Here is an 18,327-nt window from a genome sequence, read left to right as displayed (position 1 = left end):
GGGTCGGGACAGGGGAGGTGAGTTATGCTGAGAGATTGAGGGGGACCAGGTACATTTTCTCTTTAGTTTCTTTGTAGCGATTGGAGTGTGAGAGACGGAGGGGGGTCAGAGGGATAGAGGGATGCAGCTTCAGTTCTTGCTAGGGCTAGGCATGCAGTTTTTAGGGAGGGGAAAGGGTGCGGTCGGGGGGGGAGGTGGCGGGGGTTTGTGGGCAAGGCGTGGGGTTGATGAAAGCAGGGCATCGTGTGCTTGCATTGATAATGAGGGGAGCGGGCTTGGTTGACATTGGCTGGTCGGTGGTGGTGTTCAGGGGAGGAGTGGTCTTAGGGTTGTTGGCTCGCCATCGTGCCCCTCTGGATTGGTGTTTGGAGAGGGGAATGGTAGTGAGTGCGAAGGGGGGTGGGATGATTTGGGCAGGGGGGGACGCGAGGGAAGGCAGAACGGGGAGTGGGGCAGTCTACGGTGGACGTTTCCGACAGACTCTGGTGGAGTGGGTGTATTCATGTTTGGTACAAACTTTTAGGAGGGCTTTCTAATTGTAGTTCTAATTCAGCGGGGCTTTCAGGCACGCTTTTAGGGAGTCCATTGGGCAAACTTCTACGTGGAAGCTGTCTTCGCCCCTTCAACGGTATCACACTACATCCACTTTCCAAGTGGTGGAGATTGCACAAGTGAAGGGAAATCAATTCCAAGGGTTCAGGATAACCGGATTCCTTCATGTACCCCAAAACCACTCTAATTCAATCAGAGAGAAGCCACACACTAGGTGACTTCTTTCAGCTGTATTGTTTTCTCCATAGCCGAGCTCCTCCTGGGCATTTACCAGTTGGCAAAATTGATTTCAGCCTCATCACCACGGTCCATCTCTGATTATATAGGTAATAAAGAGGGTCTATACCTATAATCCAGATACTGAAAGCAAGAGACTCCAGAAAGTTGGAATTGTTATTAACCAAGAGTCAAAACAGACCCTCCAGGATACCTCACTGCCTCTTTCCTTCAACGTGCCAATTGCACACCCTCCAGTAAAAAATGTGCCGCAATAATGCCACAATAAATATGATCTGGAATTTAAAACGTGCCTGTACACAAGTGTTTCTAGGCGCAACAAGACAACAAGGGGGAAACAGAGGGAGGACAATAACGATCTTACTAGGCCTTAGTTCATTCAGATCGTGCATGCGCAGGGAAGGGGTAAAGTGCAAAAAGCGAGAGCAGGGGAAGTGCAGGTAGTCAAAAAGTGCAGCTAGAGGGTGGCTCAGTACGGGTAATCAGAAAGTGCAGCCAACGGGTGGCTCATAAGCTCGAGAAGGGAATTGTCTAGGAAGAGAGCGTTGGAGGTAGAGCGGTCACAGGCCCCAGACAGCCTTGTGAACAATGCAAAGGGTCTTGAACTTGATCCTTGCCGCCAATGAAGAGCTGGAGAGTTACGATCCCTGGGCTTGAGGCCAAGAACAAGTCTCGCAGTCCTGTTTGGGATGAGTTGTAGAGGGCAGAGAGTAGAGGCAGAAAGATTTAGAAAGAGGCTGTTGCAGTAGTCCAGCCTTGAGAGGTCCAGAGCTCTGGAGACAGTGAGGTTCAGAGGGAAAGTGAGGAAAGGAATACCACCGCTGGGGAGGTGCAGCTGATAGTTTGACTTCTTAGAAACGTCGGAAATGTAAAGAGAGAAGGAGAGAGTGGAGTCGAAGATGACCCCAAGGTTCTTAGCCTCACTGGTAGGAGCAGGAAGAGGACCCACAGTGGGCGGCCAGAGAGAGTGGAAAGGCGGGAGCGAGTGTTCCGAAGGAGGATTACCGTCTTACTGGCATTAAGGCAGAGATCATTAGTGGCACACCACTCCTGAATTACAGACAGTCAGGAATGAGAAAAGGAGTAGAGGTGGCCGAAGGGAGCCTGAAAGAGAGCTGGGTGTCCTCAGCATAACACTGAAAGTTGGAGCAGAGGGCAGTGATGCGGTGGGCGAAAAGTGCCAGATATTGGTTGAACAGCCAGGGAGAGAGGTTCGACCCCTGGGGAACACCACAGGGGGGGGAGGAGAGAAAGAGAAAGAAGGACCACAGTTGGACATGAGAGGGTCAGTCAGTGAGAAAGGAGGTCAGCCAGGCCAGGGCCTAATCGGTGACCTAGGATATCACAGAGGCGGTTGAGCAGGATGGCATGGTTGACCGTGTCGAAAACAGAAGACTGAGGAGAATGAGGACAGAAGGAAGTTTACAGTCATGCATCTGGCTGCTCTGAAACCAGACTGGTGGTCATGGAGACAACCAACAGATTCAGTATGAAGGTTAAGCTGGGAGATGGTCAGCTTTTCCAAGAGTTTGCCCAGAAAAAGAGTGATCGAGATCGGACGATAGTTAGCCAGAGAGGAAGGATCGGCAGAGGGCTTCTTAACGAGGGGGTGCGCAAGGGAGTGCTTCAAGGGGAGGGGAAAGTTCCAGTGACAAAAGAGTGATTGCAGAAATCAGCCAGGGCTGGAGCAAGGGTTTCGATGTGGTCCTTGATGGTTCTGGAAGAACCTGTTTTGACAAGACTTTCATAGATCGGACTCAATAAAATATCAATGTGCCACAATATCCTGGAGAGTCTGCCTGATGATAATATTCCCTCAAAAGGGTCAGTTGAAGTTTCGAATGTTAGAAAAACAACAAAAGGGAGTCCAAGTGAAGAAAGGAAAGTCAAGTTTTCCCTTTGGGAATTGAATAGATCAATCCAAAATGTCACAAGAGACTGAGAATTGTATATTAAAGAGTGGTACAAGAAGTACTTTGGGAGAAGAGTGTCATTCTCATACATTAAATTACTTTTAGTGCTAGGGTCAGTTAGGGTAGTTTTGGACGACAAACACATTTCTTTGGACATTCACGACTGCCAGACAAGCACCTTATAAGAAAGGCAGTGACCACCCACATAGAGATGGAAAGTTAACCTTACACCCTTAATTTAATAAACGATCAAAGAACGTATCCTCAGAGTCTGTGTGCTTCTTCTGACTGGCCACAAAGGCCATCCAGTCATTGGGGGTTGCCACAGTGCAACTTTCCCAGTCAGGGTGTGGATTGGGTCCTATTCACACACTGGCCACAGCTGCTGTCCTGGCTACCTGTACCTCTGTCTTCCTGGTCACAGAGTAGCCAAATCGTCATATGGGCACACCCAGAGGCTTTTATTCATGAAAACCAAGCTGAGCTGAGACCCCCCTGCAGGGTTTCTGAAGCAAGAGCAACTATAGGCTCATTATGTTGCAAGGAACTGCAATACAATATGACTGCCACTATGTGGGAGTTACACAGGTAAGGTACTTCTTCAGAAATACTATCTTCTGTGTGGAGTGCTCTACCGTGAGAGGTGCAAGGTCCCGCAGGGTTTATAACACGCAGCTGTATTCACATTGAGGAAGTGAATTGGGGCTCTCTAGGGAATAATTGGTGAACCAGTAAAAGGAAACAGAAAAAGTTCAAACTGCTCATGACTTCAACCAAACAACCGCACGTCTCTCTGGTGCTCACACACACACGAATAGTAACAGCCCTCGGAGGTCAAAACAGCAGACGACCCGGGCTGTGGGGAAGTGGTGGGGCATTTGTGAGGTGCCTATGTCCATCTATGGTCAAATGCAGGTCTTTAGAGAAAATTACCAAGAGCAGGTGGCAGCAGGCCACACCTCTCTGGGATCTCTGTAAACCAAGACACAAGCCCCTAAAGGGCCCAAAAGGGGTTCCACGAACTGCGCAAGAGCGAGATCGGAAGAGATGACCCTAAGGATCCAAAAGGATGGGTGTAAAGACTCTTTTGGGATGATGATGAGGCGAGTAGAAACAGCTATGAATAAACAATGGCCCTGCTACTATGAGGGTCCCATTGCAATGGGTGCACCGACGACCGACTCAGGTGAGGACATGATGGGTCCATTTGGGGGACGGGAGACAGACATCCGGGTACCTTAAGGTACAGGATTGGTGTTTTTGGGGGCTCAGTGAGTGCCATAGAGGACTTGCTAAAACAGGGGAGGGGTTAGGTGGGAAAGCCGCTTCTGCCAATACGAGACCAATGAATAACACAAAGGGCCTGATGGTGATGCCACCACTGGAGGATGCCCCTGCCTTTCCCTCATCTTGGGCATGTGCAGACTGCCCTCCCAATCCCAGCCAGACTCCAGCATTACACCAGGGTGTTCTGACCATAGTTCCCAAACTTGTCATTTAGGATAATCCCTGAGAAAACAAACAGTGAAATGTACCTCACCTTCAAGGAGTTGCCAGTGTGAAGCAGCTTCTTCAGAATGGAACCTGGAAAAAAGGAGGAGACTTGATGAGATGCCGATCACCTGGTCCTGGCTAGCAGAGGTGTTGGAGCTCTCGGTCAGACACAGTTCCATCTCTGGACTGGATCTTTGGCACCCTCCAGTTTGCTCTGGGTGGTCTCAGGGTCCCTCGGGGCAATGATCTCAGTGCCAGAAGGATGAAGATGCAGAGACCACCACACGAACACATTGCAAGGACTCCCACAGGACTGAATGGAACGATAGGCCTAAACCTACAATCAATATATTAACAAAAGAAGAAAATGCACCACAGAAGCTCAACTAAAACATAATTAACAGAGATGTGTAAGTGAATAATCAATAGACCAAAACAAATATTACAGTAAGAAATCAGCATTCCAGGAATCCACTATACGTTGCTTGGATGCTCATTTGAATTTAGTTCTCAGATGAGCGCACCTATACAAACTAGGACATTCACCCCCATTAGTTCCTTATGACTGCATAGGAAACCCTATATATCCCATCTGGGATTGTGGCACATACCAATATCCGGCTGTGAGTACTCCAGAAGGATGAGTGGACAGAGGTATAACTTATACCAGCTTGTCGCATCAGGTGATGTCTAAATAACTACACTAGGCGGGGCTTCCTCAGCCCTGTGTTCAGATGCGAGAAAGACTGGACCACAACTAGTGCAAGGAAGAAATACCTCATGAGAGTCCCCTCTGCTTTTCAATGGAACTTTATGGTGACCTGTGTGTTACCCACTAAGTTCCCTACACATCTCACCTGAGCTGCAACTACTTTTGTGGTCCTTTGGGAATTCAAATAGGAGATTACCACCAATATACCCCCCCAGTCACCCTGGGTCAGTAAACTGAAAGTCGTCCTGGTTGAGGTGCACTTAAGCACAATGGCTGCGGATGTAACAGCCATTTTGCTTCACAGGAAACCGCTTTCCAGTCTAGTGTTGTTAAATTGAGTAACCAGGTAACTGTGCTTTGTTACTCTTGATACGACTGGATGGGGGATGAGCCATAGCAAGCACCACACAGGAGTGCACAAAGAAAGTGCAGGGCTTCCTGGGAATGACTGCTAGAGTTGAGGTCTGGGAATCCTCGGGAATTCATTTCTCTCCTCCCTTGCCACCTGAATTTTCCAGGGAGAATACCCATGGAGCTTTGTGTGTGGTGGCCTATGGCAAAATGCAATCTGAATCTACACTTTCAAACACTGAGACCCATTGGATCCTTGACCCAGGCTGATTGGAACTTCACCTGATGTCCCAAGCTTATTTCAGCCAAGTGGCAATCCCGTTGAACAAGCTCAACATCTCAAACCCCATCTGACACCAGAAACCACCTAGAAACCCAGCTCGACACAATCAAGCTCCTGAAAGAAAACCATAGAAGTACAAACCAGTCCTTCTGTCCCCCTGTACTTATTCTACGGTCCCATATGCCATTTAAGACCCCACTTTATGCCTTAAAGGCATATTCTTGAAACTGGTTGACTTTTCTAAAAGACTGCTTACATGCAGACCCTGTTCTTCAATACACAGAGGACCTTTTTTCGGGTTGGGGGGCTTTGTACAGTTAAGATTTTAACAAGCTGCCACAGTGCACCAAGAATTTTGTCAGCTGCTGGGATATTATACTGAAGCACCGAAAAAAGGCAACAGATCAAAAGGGTGATGATGTCAGCCCTTTTACCAAGGTATGCCTATCGCCCAATCAGAAAGCCATGTCTGGTGCTCCTTTCCTCTAATCCAGCTGGGTCCGTTCTTCAGGAGATGCTTTTGAGGATAGGCAACTCTCAGGTCTGACCTGTACCGATTGACCCCATAACCTCTTGCCCACTGTATCGCTTCCTATTGCTCCAACTTTCAGTGCTATGCGGAGGACACCCAGCTCTTTTTCAGGCTCCCCTCGGCCGCCTCTACTTCTCTCATTCCAGACTGTCTTCTATCCAGGATGGTGTGCCGTCGATGATCTCTGCCTTAATGCCAGTAACCCGGAGATCCTCCTCATCGGAATACCAGCTCCCTCCTTTATTCTCGCTGCCCGCCCACTCTGGGCCCTCTTCCTGCTCCTACCTGTGAGGCTAAGAACCTTGGGGCCATCTTTGACTCCACCCTCTCCTCACATCTCCGACGCATCTAAGAATTCAAACCATCAGCTGCACCTCTACGAGGTATTCTTCCTTTGCTCACTTTCCCCCAGAAGCTCACTGTCCCCAGAGCTCTGGTCCTCTCTAGGCTGGACTACTGCAACAGCCTCTTACTAAATCTTCCTGCCTCTACTCCCGACCTCTTCAACTTATCCAGAACAGGACTGCGAAACTTGCCCTTGGCCTCAAGCCCAGGATCGTATATCTTCAGCTCTGAAATCTATTCATTGGCTCCCAGTGGCAACAAGGATCAAGTTCAAGACCCTCTGCATTGTCCACAAGGCATTCTGGGGCCTGGGACCGCACTACCTCCAACGCTCTCTTCCTAAACATCTCCCCTCTCGAGCTCTCCACTCATCGGCTTCCAACTCTGTGAGGGTCAGATGCTTTTCCAATCAGAGAGTTGGGGGCAGATCTCTATCCTCAGCTGGGGCCTCCCTCTGGAACAGCCTCCCTGCCTCTCTCAAACTTGAGCAGAACCATGTCTGGTTCCGGAAGCAACTCAAGACCTTCCTCTTCCGTTCTGCTTTTTCTCTTCCTCTCCCCTGCCGATTCCCGACTGCTCCACACACTGGCCACCCAGGTACCATCTGTACCTGGGCCCAGGCTCCTGCATGTCCAGTTGAACCTTGCACTGCATCCCGGCTCCCCTAGCACTTGTGGTCATTATCTTCAACCCTCCGGTCCTTCTATCTGCACTTATGAGCCACACAATGGCTGCACTTCTTGATCACCTGCACTGAGCCACACCCTTGCTGCACTTTTGAGTTACCTGCACTTCTACCCAACCCCCCCCACCACCACCCCACGGCACGCTACTTCTCCCTTTCCTCTTCCCTGCTCTTGTGCGATCTGAATGACACAGCGCCTAGTAAGATCATTGTTTTGTCTTTCCTATGTTTCCCCCTCCTTGTCTTGTCACGCCTAGAAACACTTGTGTACAGGCGTTATAAATGCCATTTCATAACCCGAACTCTGCAGTCTCTGTTAATCGCGGTGGAGCTGTCCAGCTTTGAACGTTTGTTTGATAAATCATGTGTAGTGGGACATTGGTAGCATCCTAGTGTGTGGAGTCCTGCAGTAGAATATCCTGCTGCTCGTACTTTGAACCACAACCTGTGACCCCGACTAGGGTTTCAAGTTGCTGGGGTGACATTTCCTCACCTGAACTTCATCAGGGGGTCCATGTGACCTCAGCTGGGTGCTCAGGTCCATCTTCTGCTGCAGATCATGCCCATCCAGCTGACTCCACGCTGCAGGCTCTTCACAGGAACATCTTCATTTCTTACTCTGGTTCTCCTCTAGGGGTCGGCTGACACAGCTGGGGGAGCAGGGGGTTTGTTTGAGTTTCCACAGCTGTAGGGAGCCTGTGCTGAGGCAGCCCATCCAGAAACGGGCAACATTCCCAGCGGGCGAGTGTGGTCCGCACTCCCATCATAGGATTTGGTGAGTGAGACTCTTGAACTTGACTACATCTGTTGAGTCCCCCCGACCCTTCTGGAGGTTTTATGGGTCCCAACTAGTTTCAGGCCCACAAGGGTAGACCCTTTACTTACCTTCATAGTATAACTTTGGTGAACTGTTTTCTAGAGGCCAATAAACTGAACTCTGGGACTTGGAGCAAATGTGGTTCTAAAGGTTGTGTGCCTTCTGGGAAGTCCAAGTGGACTTTGGGAATCTTCTATAGTCCTGTGAGATGTTACATGTGATTATATTGAATTATAAAACAAAGAATACATTTTGAACGAACACAAAACATCTACAAACAAAATTACCCCCCTTTTTTAAAATACTTTTCCCCACCCCCAAAAACTACTATTCCCAACCACATATGTATATTGTTTGTGTGTTTTTTTAATAGATGTTTTGAGTTAGCTTAAACATCCATTTGTTGTTTTCTATTCAATAATATCACTGCATACCATGTGAGACCACTCTGCGTTTTCATCCAATTTCTTTTATTTGCCGGTGTACTTACCTGAATAGTTTGTAGTTCATTCCTATACACAATGAATACAAATTATATTTCTGCATATATACTGTGTGGACCCTCTTTATCTTATTGATTATCAAAAGTATTTATCATTCCTCTAAACCAGTTCACTTCACCTGAAGGGCTGCCGTGAAGGCCTGGCCCTACTGCTACTTGGAGAGTCAGGAACTCAAAGTGAAACGCCCCGTAAACCAAGTAGTGTAATACACGTGGGCCCAAGAATATCTAACTAGAGAAGAGAGGTTCAGGCTCTCTCTAAAGCCCACCTGCCTCTCCCAGTGGTGGAGCAGCTGAGGTTAAACTCTCAGGAGGGGCGTAGGGTGGTTAAAGGTACAGTAGAACACTTCAGAACATATCTTTATCTTACTGTGCAGTGTGTTGGGATGGAAATGAGTCTGTCCCACTCTCCTAGGAGCTTTAGAGTGCAGAGAATCAGAGAATCCCACAGGTAGCCGTGCGAAATGCCGGGGGGTTGGGGTGGAGAAGGCTGTGCTAAGACAACCAGCACAAACATAATATTGGGGAAATAACATACCTAATCGTAGAGAGACGTGAACCGACTCGAACATGGAGGGAAGAGCCGCACTGCTAAACTCCCACAGAACCCTCAAATTGTTTCTTAAACTGTTGCAAATACTTGAATGCGCCCTGCAAGCCCACGAGACAGTACCAGGCTCCGCGCAGCTCATTCACCACAGCTATGCCAGCTGCAGGCCCCCTCCAACTCCCACCAGCCATCCAGGAGTAATGGCACCTATCACTGACCCAGACCTAGAACCCCTACATTCTACGATAGTGAGAGACTCTAGCCCATCAGCAATAAACCCAATAGCTGTAAAAGATCTGAACATGCACGATCATGTCACCTCGTCCCCTAAATACACCCTTTGTAGTATGAGGTACAGGGAGGGCCACATTATAGATCAAAACAAGGGTGGAAGCCTTGGGGAGCGATATGGGCAGAGCATCGATTGTGTTCCTCCGCATCCCGCCTGATACCAGTCCTGAGCCTCCCCGGTGCGTGACATAACGATGCAGTAGTAGCATTAGTGTACAATAGTAGCCTTGGAACAGCAACATGTGAAGAGCCCGACATTCAGTCCTTGGAGAGATGCGCCCAGCTGACCCACGTGGGAACAGACATGGCGGGGACGGGAACAATCGTACCCTGGCATCCCCTATGGAGCAGGAGCATGTACGGTCTCACCAATCAGCTGTGCGGGTTTTGACCCTATGTAGTGACGTCATTAGTGACGCTGTGGATTCTTATAATGTGTTGTTCATGATCATTCAGGCAGAACGTTCTGGAGCAGCAGAGTCCTCTGCTGACACCCTTGTCTTTTTGTACAATTAAACATTGTTATCCTTGCAAGCAATTTCTCGGCCTTTCCCCCTAGAGGGTTGTATTCTTTCTGGCGTGAGCGTAAAGGGACCGGCCTTCAAGTGTAAGGGTGTGGAAGGGGGAGACTGACGCACAGGTGGCATGATTGTTAAAGGCTTATTTAGTGAAAATAAAGGGAGGAAAAACCCCAACTCTCCCCAACTCTAAGAGGGATTTCCCTGCCTCCACTCAATGCGGTCAGAATGTCCAGTAAAATAAAAAGTACACTATCCTGTGTGAAAACCCATTTCCTTCCCTTACATTTTCAACTAAACTAAGGGTTGTTGGGTCTTCTTAATATAGAAGAATGGTTTCATTCTTCTGTAAAGAAGACTACCGTGCCAGAACTCTGGAGGGACTATTCCAGAGGGATGACTTACTTCCCAGGGTTGTAGTCTCTTTCAAAAGCAGCACACAAAGTTCCCTCTTGTCTAGTTAGATATTCTTGGGCCCATGTGAATTACTCGACTTGGTTTACTGGGTGTTTCACTTTGAGTTCCTGACTCTCCAAATAGCAATGGGGCCAGAGCCATTGTGGAAGCCCTACGGGCGTAAAGTCTCAGTTAATAAAGTAAAGTTCCAACTCGAACACCTTGATGCCAATCGAATGCCTCCCTTTCTCGGGCTTCTCACAATGTTAATAAATACTAGGGGTAATGGCTCCCTTCCTGCTGCCTTTCTTAAGCTTTGTGTAAAGGACCCGATTCACAAAACTGCACAGTGCTTGGAAGAGGTCTGTTGCATTTTCTTCCCTCTCAAAGCTGTGGGTCCCAGACCAGTATTTCATGAGTAACTGTTTTACAGTCCTTCTCTCTTGGACTCTTTCTCTTCTATCCCTCTTGGAGTGGATGGGGTCCTCGACCCATCCCTGGCGTCCAGTGGACTTATCACTGCCACCGTAAATAGCAAATTTCCCTCTAGAATTCACAGTTCTTTGGTTGGGGGTTTTCAAACCTTCCTTGGTGGGCAGCGGGTTGCTGCCATGTACTGTAACAAGGAGGAGGAGGCGGATTCTTTCCTGCTTCTCCTCTGGCTCTACCGTGCAGCCCCTTACCTTGGAGAGGGTCTCGCCATGTACCCTGGTCTTCCTGAGATAGCAGACGATTTGCAGAGCCTCTGCAGCATTCAGGACTTGTTGCGGCATTCGGGTAGCGTTCATTCCTTGGCGGCTCTGCTCCAGCAAGCCTCTCGCACAGCGGACACAGCCAGCATCGCCCCCTCGGCCCCCAGCTGGTGAGTTCCAATCTTGTGCGCTTGATGCTGTGCACACCTGCAGTCGCCAGTGAGCCCTGCACCGATATGGACGTCGTCACTCTTTTGCAGTCCTTCGTTACTATTTATATTGGTTGGGAAGTGGTGGTTGGCAAAAGTCCTGTTGTCGTCCTCTCTGAAACACTTGCGTACGAGCGCGATTAAATAAAATATCCTTTTATTTCATGCCGACCTTTTGATTGTTATTCCTTCCAGGGGCGAAATCATCCCAGTTTCTGCATATAATACGCATAGGCAGTCCCTAACTTTGCTTCATCTCAGTACTTTTTGGGGCGGTGAAATCATCTATCCTAAAGAAGTGCATGCATGGAAGTGTGTGAGATTATGGGACCCTGTATAGGGTCGGAGTGAGGTGTGGATTTGTTTTTCTGTTTTGGGCCTACCGCGTTCTTCCCGGACAGTCGTCCCTAGTCCCATTCGGGGGGCCACCACCCTCCCCATGAGATCCACCCGCTGAGTACCACGCCCAGCAGCACTATCAGGTAGCGGCCTCACCTCCATGACCTCAAGGGAAGGGGCTCCCCCTAGGGGAGAAGGGACGACTCCAAGCATTCGTCACAGCAGGAGCAATTATAGTGCAAGGTCCAGCTAAAACACCTTGCAAAATATTGTTCCATTAGCGTCTTTCATATGGGACATTACCATCTAGGTCATCGAAAGAGTTCAGGGTAAACCAGGCCCCCTTGGCATCAACGTTGGCCAGGTTATGGTTAAAAATGTCCAAAAGGCAAGTTCATTCAAACGAGAATAAAGTCTGCCACAGAGTCCAAGGTTAGCAGTGCAAAGACAGTAGGTCTGCTGTCACGGTTATGAGAAATCAATTGTAAGCTGTCAAGTTCCCAAGCAGAGACCGCATTCAGCATGGCATCCACAGCTCTAATAATTAAAGGCTTCTAAGCATGTAAGGTGACTTTGGAACACAGGTCTACCCAGAATCTAGAAAGTCTGACTGTCAATGAGAGAAGAATGGATAGGTTCCCACTGTGGGCAAAACCAGCAGAAGTAGAAAAGAGGGGTGGGTTGGGAGACTCCCTGAGGTACTCTTTCTGGTCTCCGCTATGGCCATTGTGTTGGCATCTGCAACACTTACCGAAGCTAGAATACTGCCGGCGTCGGCAACACTTACCAATTCTGTGGTGCAATCGACGCCGGCAACACTTACTGATGCTGTGGTACTGCCAGCGTCGGCAACACTTACCGATGCTGTGGTACTGCCATCGCTGGTGGATCCTCTCAGGAAGCAGCTGCAAGATCTTCTGCAAAAGCCAAAGGGAACAAATCATTGGGACAAACCTGTAATCTACACATGGTAAAGGGCATGTTCAGGGAAATGGGGTGGGGTCAAGGAGAGACGAAAGGTTTAGAAATGTGATCAAAAAGAGCAACCAACTTAAACAAAGGAAACCCTGGATGACTAATGCATTTGTGAATGTGGAGCAGAGGGAGTTCACAGAGCTTTTCAAAAACAAATTCAGAGAGGGCGGATGCGGCTATGGTGATGAATGGAGTATTCATTTAATGTACGGTCTCCACCACAGTAGAGATCAGCTCAACACTTCCCACAAAGCCACAGGGAGGTATTACATGGGTGTTATTTTAGGGTGGCGCAAGGGTATCTGTCCCTCCTCCAAACCTCTGTGGCAAACTATTATGTCCCACTCTTTTGGCAGGGGTCCCGTTCATTTAGATGGCATGTCCCCACTCTCTCCCCGACCCCCAACAATTTCAGTACAGTTACTCCGCTGAGGCATTGAGCTAATACTGGGGCCCTTAGGGGGGTACTGAGGAAATCATGGGATGTTCAGGGGGGTATTGAGCTAATGATCTGGTGCTCCGGGGGAGCAAAGAGGGGGGCGGTGAGCCATGATAAGGTCCGGGGGGGGGGGGGGGTTGGGGGAAATGGAGATAATGGTATCCTCAGGGACAATTGAGCTAATGATGGGGTCCTCAGGGGGTCAATAGTGGGGTTCTCAGGCACCAATGAGTAAATGTTGGGGTCCTCAGGAGGCATGCAATGAACAGGGTAGGCCTTGGGAAATAATGTGTCTAATAAACCTTCCCTTCAGTTATACTGTGGGGTGTCCTGGTGCCCAATTCCCCACAGCCCCCGTCCACACCAAATATGCCTCCTCAAAGAGACAGGACATTTTCTCTGGCCTTACCTCGAAGATGAACAGGATGGCATCCAGCTCCTCCCGCTGAGACTTGTGACCTGAATTCAACAAGAAGAAGTCTTTCGACATTTAATTCATGACAGATATGTGTCCTGCGGATTGTGCCCAGCGCAGCGCAGTCATTTTAATAGCTTTAAATTGCGCAACGGAGGATGATGGCCGCAGAAGAGCGTAGCCGGAGACGTGGCTAAACTACACCGAGCCAATCACTGACATGGGTTTAATGTTGCCTTATGAACAAGTGAGAAGCTATCAATCACGCCCTCTGAATTAAATCTGTCTTTATATGCGCCCAGAGTGTCTCCCAAACACCTACTAATCCCCAATATTCCGGCTGGGACTCAAGGTGTGCTTTGTGCCTGTAGCAGGTTATGTTGCATTAATATGTGCCTGTGGCCCCATCCCTGCGGCTGTTAATGGATCTCAGAGGTTTCTAAAAGGTGCCTTGCAAGTAACTACATCTGGATCATGTGCCACAGGTACCAGCTGCGTTTGTGTGGCATACACCTCTAGTTCCAGCACAGTGCCCACAGCAGCATGTAATCCTTGCTGTGCATGCAACAGACATGTCTCTGAACCCTGCGTTTCCATACTAGGTACATGCCAGGTGCATGTGTCCCCAATGCTGGTCTGCTAACAAGTGTTTGCAGTTCCAGCTACATGTCTTTAATGTGTACCTTCAGTACACTAGCTCTATGCCTATCCCCCACCGCCCGGCACCCCAGACACAGTCTGCAGTGCCACACGCCTATGCTCCACGCCTTTAAATTAAGTGCTCCATCAGGCCTGCGAGTGACTGGGGAACAGAACTGCCTTAGAAACAAAATTCAGGTTTCGTTGGAGCCTCAGGTCTACAATTATTTAGCAGTGATGGGCCTTTTTAATATGTGGGTCTGAATTTCGGAAGTTGGCTATGGTAAGGGCTTATCTACAGGTTTGTTGTAGCCCTGAAATGTTCTAGGCGGTTACGCTGTGGCTGAGTTGTGTACTAATTAGCTGGTTGTATCTCAGACCTTTCACCGTAGTTCTGTGGTGCTGAGGGGCCGGTTGGTGACCTTGGCATGTACTAGGCGATTACACTGTGGAGTTGTATACTAATTAGCTGGTTGCATCTCAGACCTTTCACCGTAGTTCTGTGGTGCTGAGGGGCCGGTCGGTGGCCCTGGTATGTACTAGGCGGTTACACGGTGTCCAAGTTGTGCACTAATGAGCTGCTTGTATCTCAGACCTTTCACCGTAGTTCTGTGGTGGCGGGGGGCCAGCTGGTGGCCTTGGCATGTACTAGATGGTTAAGCTGTGTCAGAGTTGTTAAAGAAACAAAATTACATTTACCCAAAAGTTACGCCCCTTAAGTTGCCGTATGCTCTGGGCAGGAGTTTGCTGCGCGGGTGCCACTCCTGCGCATGGAAATGTCCTACAGGGCCGAGCTTTCATCAGTGGACATCTCATGCAGCACGCGCCAGGAATATGCACAAGTATCTATTCTTACCTTTTTGCTTAAGGCTTGACTCGATTATCACAAAATTTTCAAAGAAGACGTAATAAAGGTGCGAGTAGTTTTGGTCAAAAAACAGCTTTAGGTCAATGGCCTCTGCGTTCTCTGGGAAAGGAAGAAATAGCAACACAGAGGAAGGGAAGATTCAAGGGGCAAAGGGGCGTGAAGGTAGGAGAGGTGGCAAAGGGCAGACAGCGTGAGATGAAGATACAAGGGCCATGGAGGTAGGAGAGGAGGCAAGGAGCAGACAGTGCAAGAGGAAGATACAAGGGGAATGAAGGAAGGAGAGCAGGCAAGAGGACAGAGAAAGATACAAGGGGCGCGGGGGAGTTAGGAGAGGAGGCACAATAGTAGACAGCACAAGAGGAAAATACAAGGGGTATGGAGGTAGGAGAGCAAGCACAAGAGGATGATATAAGCAACATGGAGAAGGAGGCGGCAGGATGTCAGACAGGCCATAGGGATGGTAAAAGGAATAGACATAAGATCCAAGCAGATGGGCCGGAAACGAGATGAAAAAGAAAAGGAGGTAGAAGAGGAAGGAGAAGGTTTTTTTGGGGAAGTACAAGAGCAAAAGGGATAAAAAGGGGACGGGGAAAGAGGGGAAAGGGACAGAGGGAGAAAATGGGAAGGATGAGAGTGGAGGGGGGAGGCGAAAGGAGGGAGGTGCGATGATAAGAAAAGAGGAAATGGGGAAATAAAGATTAACCTCCTGTGCCAAATGAATAATTATTGTTTCACATTTTCGTTTAACTTAACCTTGATCTAATATAGCATGTACGTTCCATTTTAAAGCATTGAGGTTATAAATGTAGAAATGCACATGGTGAATACTCTTAGCTCACTCCATGCCCGTACTATAGATCCACCACGCCCGGCACAGTGTGAAGCCATCTTACTCTCGGGCAAATGCACAGGGTGAATACACTTAGCTCACACCATGCCCCTACTATACATCCACCAGGCCGGGCACAGTGTGAAGCCATCTTACTCTCTGTCAAATGCAAAGGGTGAATACACTTAGCTCACACCATGCCCGTACTATAGATCCACCAGGCCAGGCACTGTGTGAAGCCATCTTACTCTTGGGCAAATGCACAGGGTGAATACACTTCGCTCACACCATGCCCGTAATATAGATCCACCAGGCCGGGCACTGTGTGAAGCCATCTTACTCTCGGTCAAATGCACAGGGTGAATACACTTAGCTCACATCATGCCCATACTATAGATCCATCAGGCCGGGCACATTGTGAAGCCATCTTACTCTTGGGTGGAACCTGTGGCGAAGCAATCACAGAAAATGGCAGCTGCAAGAGCCGGTGTTATGGCTGCTCTTCTGCGAAGCAGTGTGTCGGATTCATCATCAAGACCTACACATAACATTCGCACTTCCACGCTGCCTCTCACTCTTACCATGGGTATCTCACTCCCAGGTGATGGGGGTAGTATAAATGAGCTATTCCTAAGAATTATTATCTTATTCATAAAGTCAGCTTAATACCACCAGGGACAGCTCCGCATGATCTGCTTCTTCTGCACATTCTCAGCTAAAACCCCACAGCTTCGCTTGCCCAAGTACTGCCAGGACTTTAAGTGGGCCAGGGCTTGCCAGGGAAGAGTCCCGGCAGTCTCACAAATTGGCTCCCGAGCTAGGGTGCTTTCGGGGCTCTCTCCGCCACCCCACCCCACTTACTGACTATTTGAGGGTGCATTGATTACTTTTTATGTGCGAGTTGCGTTCAGCAATTCTTTAAGAAGATATGAACGCGTTTAGGGAAATTAGCCGTTTGGTGTTCAGAGTCACCCACAGCCCACACCCAAAGTTAAGGGTCACTACTTTTTAATGATTCTTAGGACACTTTCATCACACCGCCTTTCACTTAAGTACTTTTTTTTCTTTGAAAGAACCGAAGAGAAGGGAGTAACAAGTGCGCAGTCTCCCAGAAAATCAATCCCTCATGGTCCAATGATGCAACTGCAACACGCCTGGCCCTGCTTAAGCCAGTTCCTAAAAATATGAATCAATAGGAATTGTGCTGCAGAACTGCGCAAGGACCCTGAAATTGATCTTTCCAACATTAGAAAAATAAGTCCAATTGAAACTAACAGATCAAGATATCCTTGATTTCATCAAGTCCAGTTTATTGCATCAGCCGACATGTGTTTCGACCACCGGTCGTTTTCAAGGCAACTTGTTATCAATACGGTTCCCCTTCTAATATGGGATGGAACATCAAACTTAATCTCCTGGTATACTCAGTATCAAGCACCTTGTGTGTGCAGAGCTAAATGAATGGCTCTCCTTCTGATGGTTACTCTCCAAAACCAGACATCTGGTCAAATTTCTGCTCAGTAGAATATATGTGCCTCAAGTAATAGGTACAGATACCTGGGACTAGAAATCAAAGGGGCTGGATCCCGGTTTAGTATTCTCACGCCACGAGAATACTAAACCGGGATCCAGCCCCTATTAAACCGGATCCAGCCCCTATAAACTGGACTTGATGAAATCAAGGATATCATGAGCTGTTAGATTCAAACTGGACTTATTTTTCTAATGTTGGAAAGATCAATGTCAGGGTCATTGTGCAGTTCTGCAGCACAACTCATATTGATTCATAATTTTTAAATATATTTGCATTGAATACAACTTTTGCAAGACATTAAAACAACTGGCCAGATGCACTCCAAGCAGAATATCTTAAAAGAACAAAAAAAGGAATGTGTGGGTACATGAACATTACCGACGAGCATCACCGATGACCATTGGGTTAACTCTTCCGTTTCACCTGCAGCAGAATTTTGGTCATGAAGGCCATTGTGACTAATATCAATGGGACCCTTTCCCCATTCAAGAGAAGCGCCCGCCCGCCTGCCTTCCGAGTCCAGTGATGGCACTTCCTTCAGCAACGGACCAAAGTAGTTAATTCTCTCGGAAGTCAACCTCAGACAAAACAGAAGATGTTTTGAGGTTTCCAGTCAGCCCACCTTCACACAGAAGTGACATGGTTTGCCATCAACATCCCGAAAATCAATCTTAATGAGATTATTTCATTCATTGATAACAGATTCAATCTAATCATAAATAATTGTTCCCTGAAAAAATGAATGGCGCTGTTGAATTGAATTTTGTTTTTTTTTATTTTTTTTTTTTTTTTTATGTTTTAGTTTGGTCTCAAACTTTTCCATCAAACTTTTCCATCATTTTGATTCGTGCAAAGAGAAAGAAAGAATAAATGGACAATGAGCTGCAGATATAGACATCAGTGTCGAGAGGCAGCGGAGCTGCGGAGTTCCGCTGAGTTTTGAGATTTCTTTTTCATGAGATCAAGGATATGTTGAAGGTAGAGAGATACTGTATATATATATTTATTATTCTTTCCGCTAAGAATTGCCGCCCATCTTTTATCTGTAGTCATTTGTTGGGATCCCATGTCAAAATATCCCCGAAATTGATTTCGTTGGATGGCCAGAGAGGGGCATTCCATCACGAGATGAAATATGGTTTCTGGTATCGTCTTGCATTTACAGAAACGGCAGTGATTTTGGTCTTTTGGAATTCGTTTTGTTGCAGCT

General features: G+C 48.0%; 1 protein-coding gene across 8 annotated transcripts in view; it reads right to left on the bottom strand.

Moving 5' to 3' along the window:
* Nucleotides 1-18,327, bottom strand: part of RALGAPA1 (Ral GTPase activating protein catalytic subunit alpha 1) — a 1,128,412-nt gene that overhangs the window by 962,708 nt on the left and 147,377 nt on the right. For 4 of the 8 annotated variants that reach the window (XM_069638431.1, XM_069638437.1, XM_069638433.1 and 1 more), the window contains exons 2-5: nt 14,743-14,853; nt 13,242-13,312; nt 12,278-12,335; nt 4,243-4,286 (exon numbers count right to left, since the gene is read on the bottom strand). In XM_069638431.1, coding sequence (XP_069494532.1) covers nt 4,243-4,286; nt 12,278-12,335; nt 13,242-13,312; nt 14,743-14,853 — 284 coding nt within the window. The remainder of the gene's footprint in view (nt 1-4,242; nt 4,287-12,277; nt 12,336-13,241; nt 13,313-14,742; nt 14,854-18,327) is intronic. The other 4 variants (XM_069638432.1, XM_069638438.1, XM_069638436.1 and 1 more) reach the window with 1 other exon arrangement.

The sequence above is a fragment of the Ambystoma mexicanum genome, chromosome 14, assembly GCF_040938575.1.
Source record: "Ambystoma mexicanum isolate Mex_15411 chromosome 14, UKY_AmexF1_1, whole genome shotgun sequence".
Classification (NCBI taxonomy): domain Eukaryota; kingdom Metazoa; phylum Chordata; class Amphibia; order Caudata; family Ambystomatidae; genus Ambystoma; species Ambystoma mexicanum.
The sequence above is the reverse complement of the archived record's forward strand: the minus strand, read 5'-3'. Positions and strand labels throughout refer to the sequence as shown.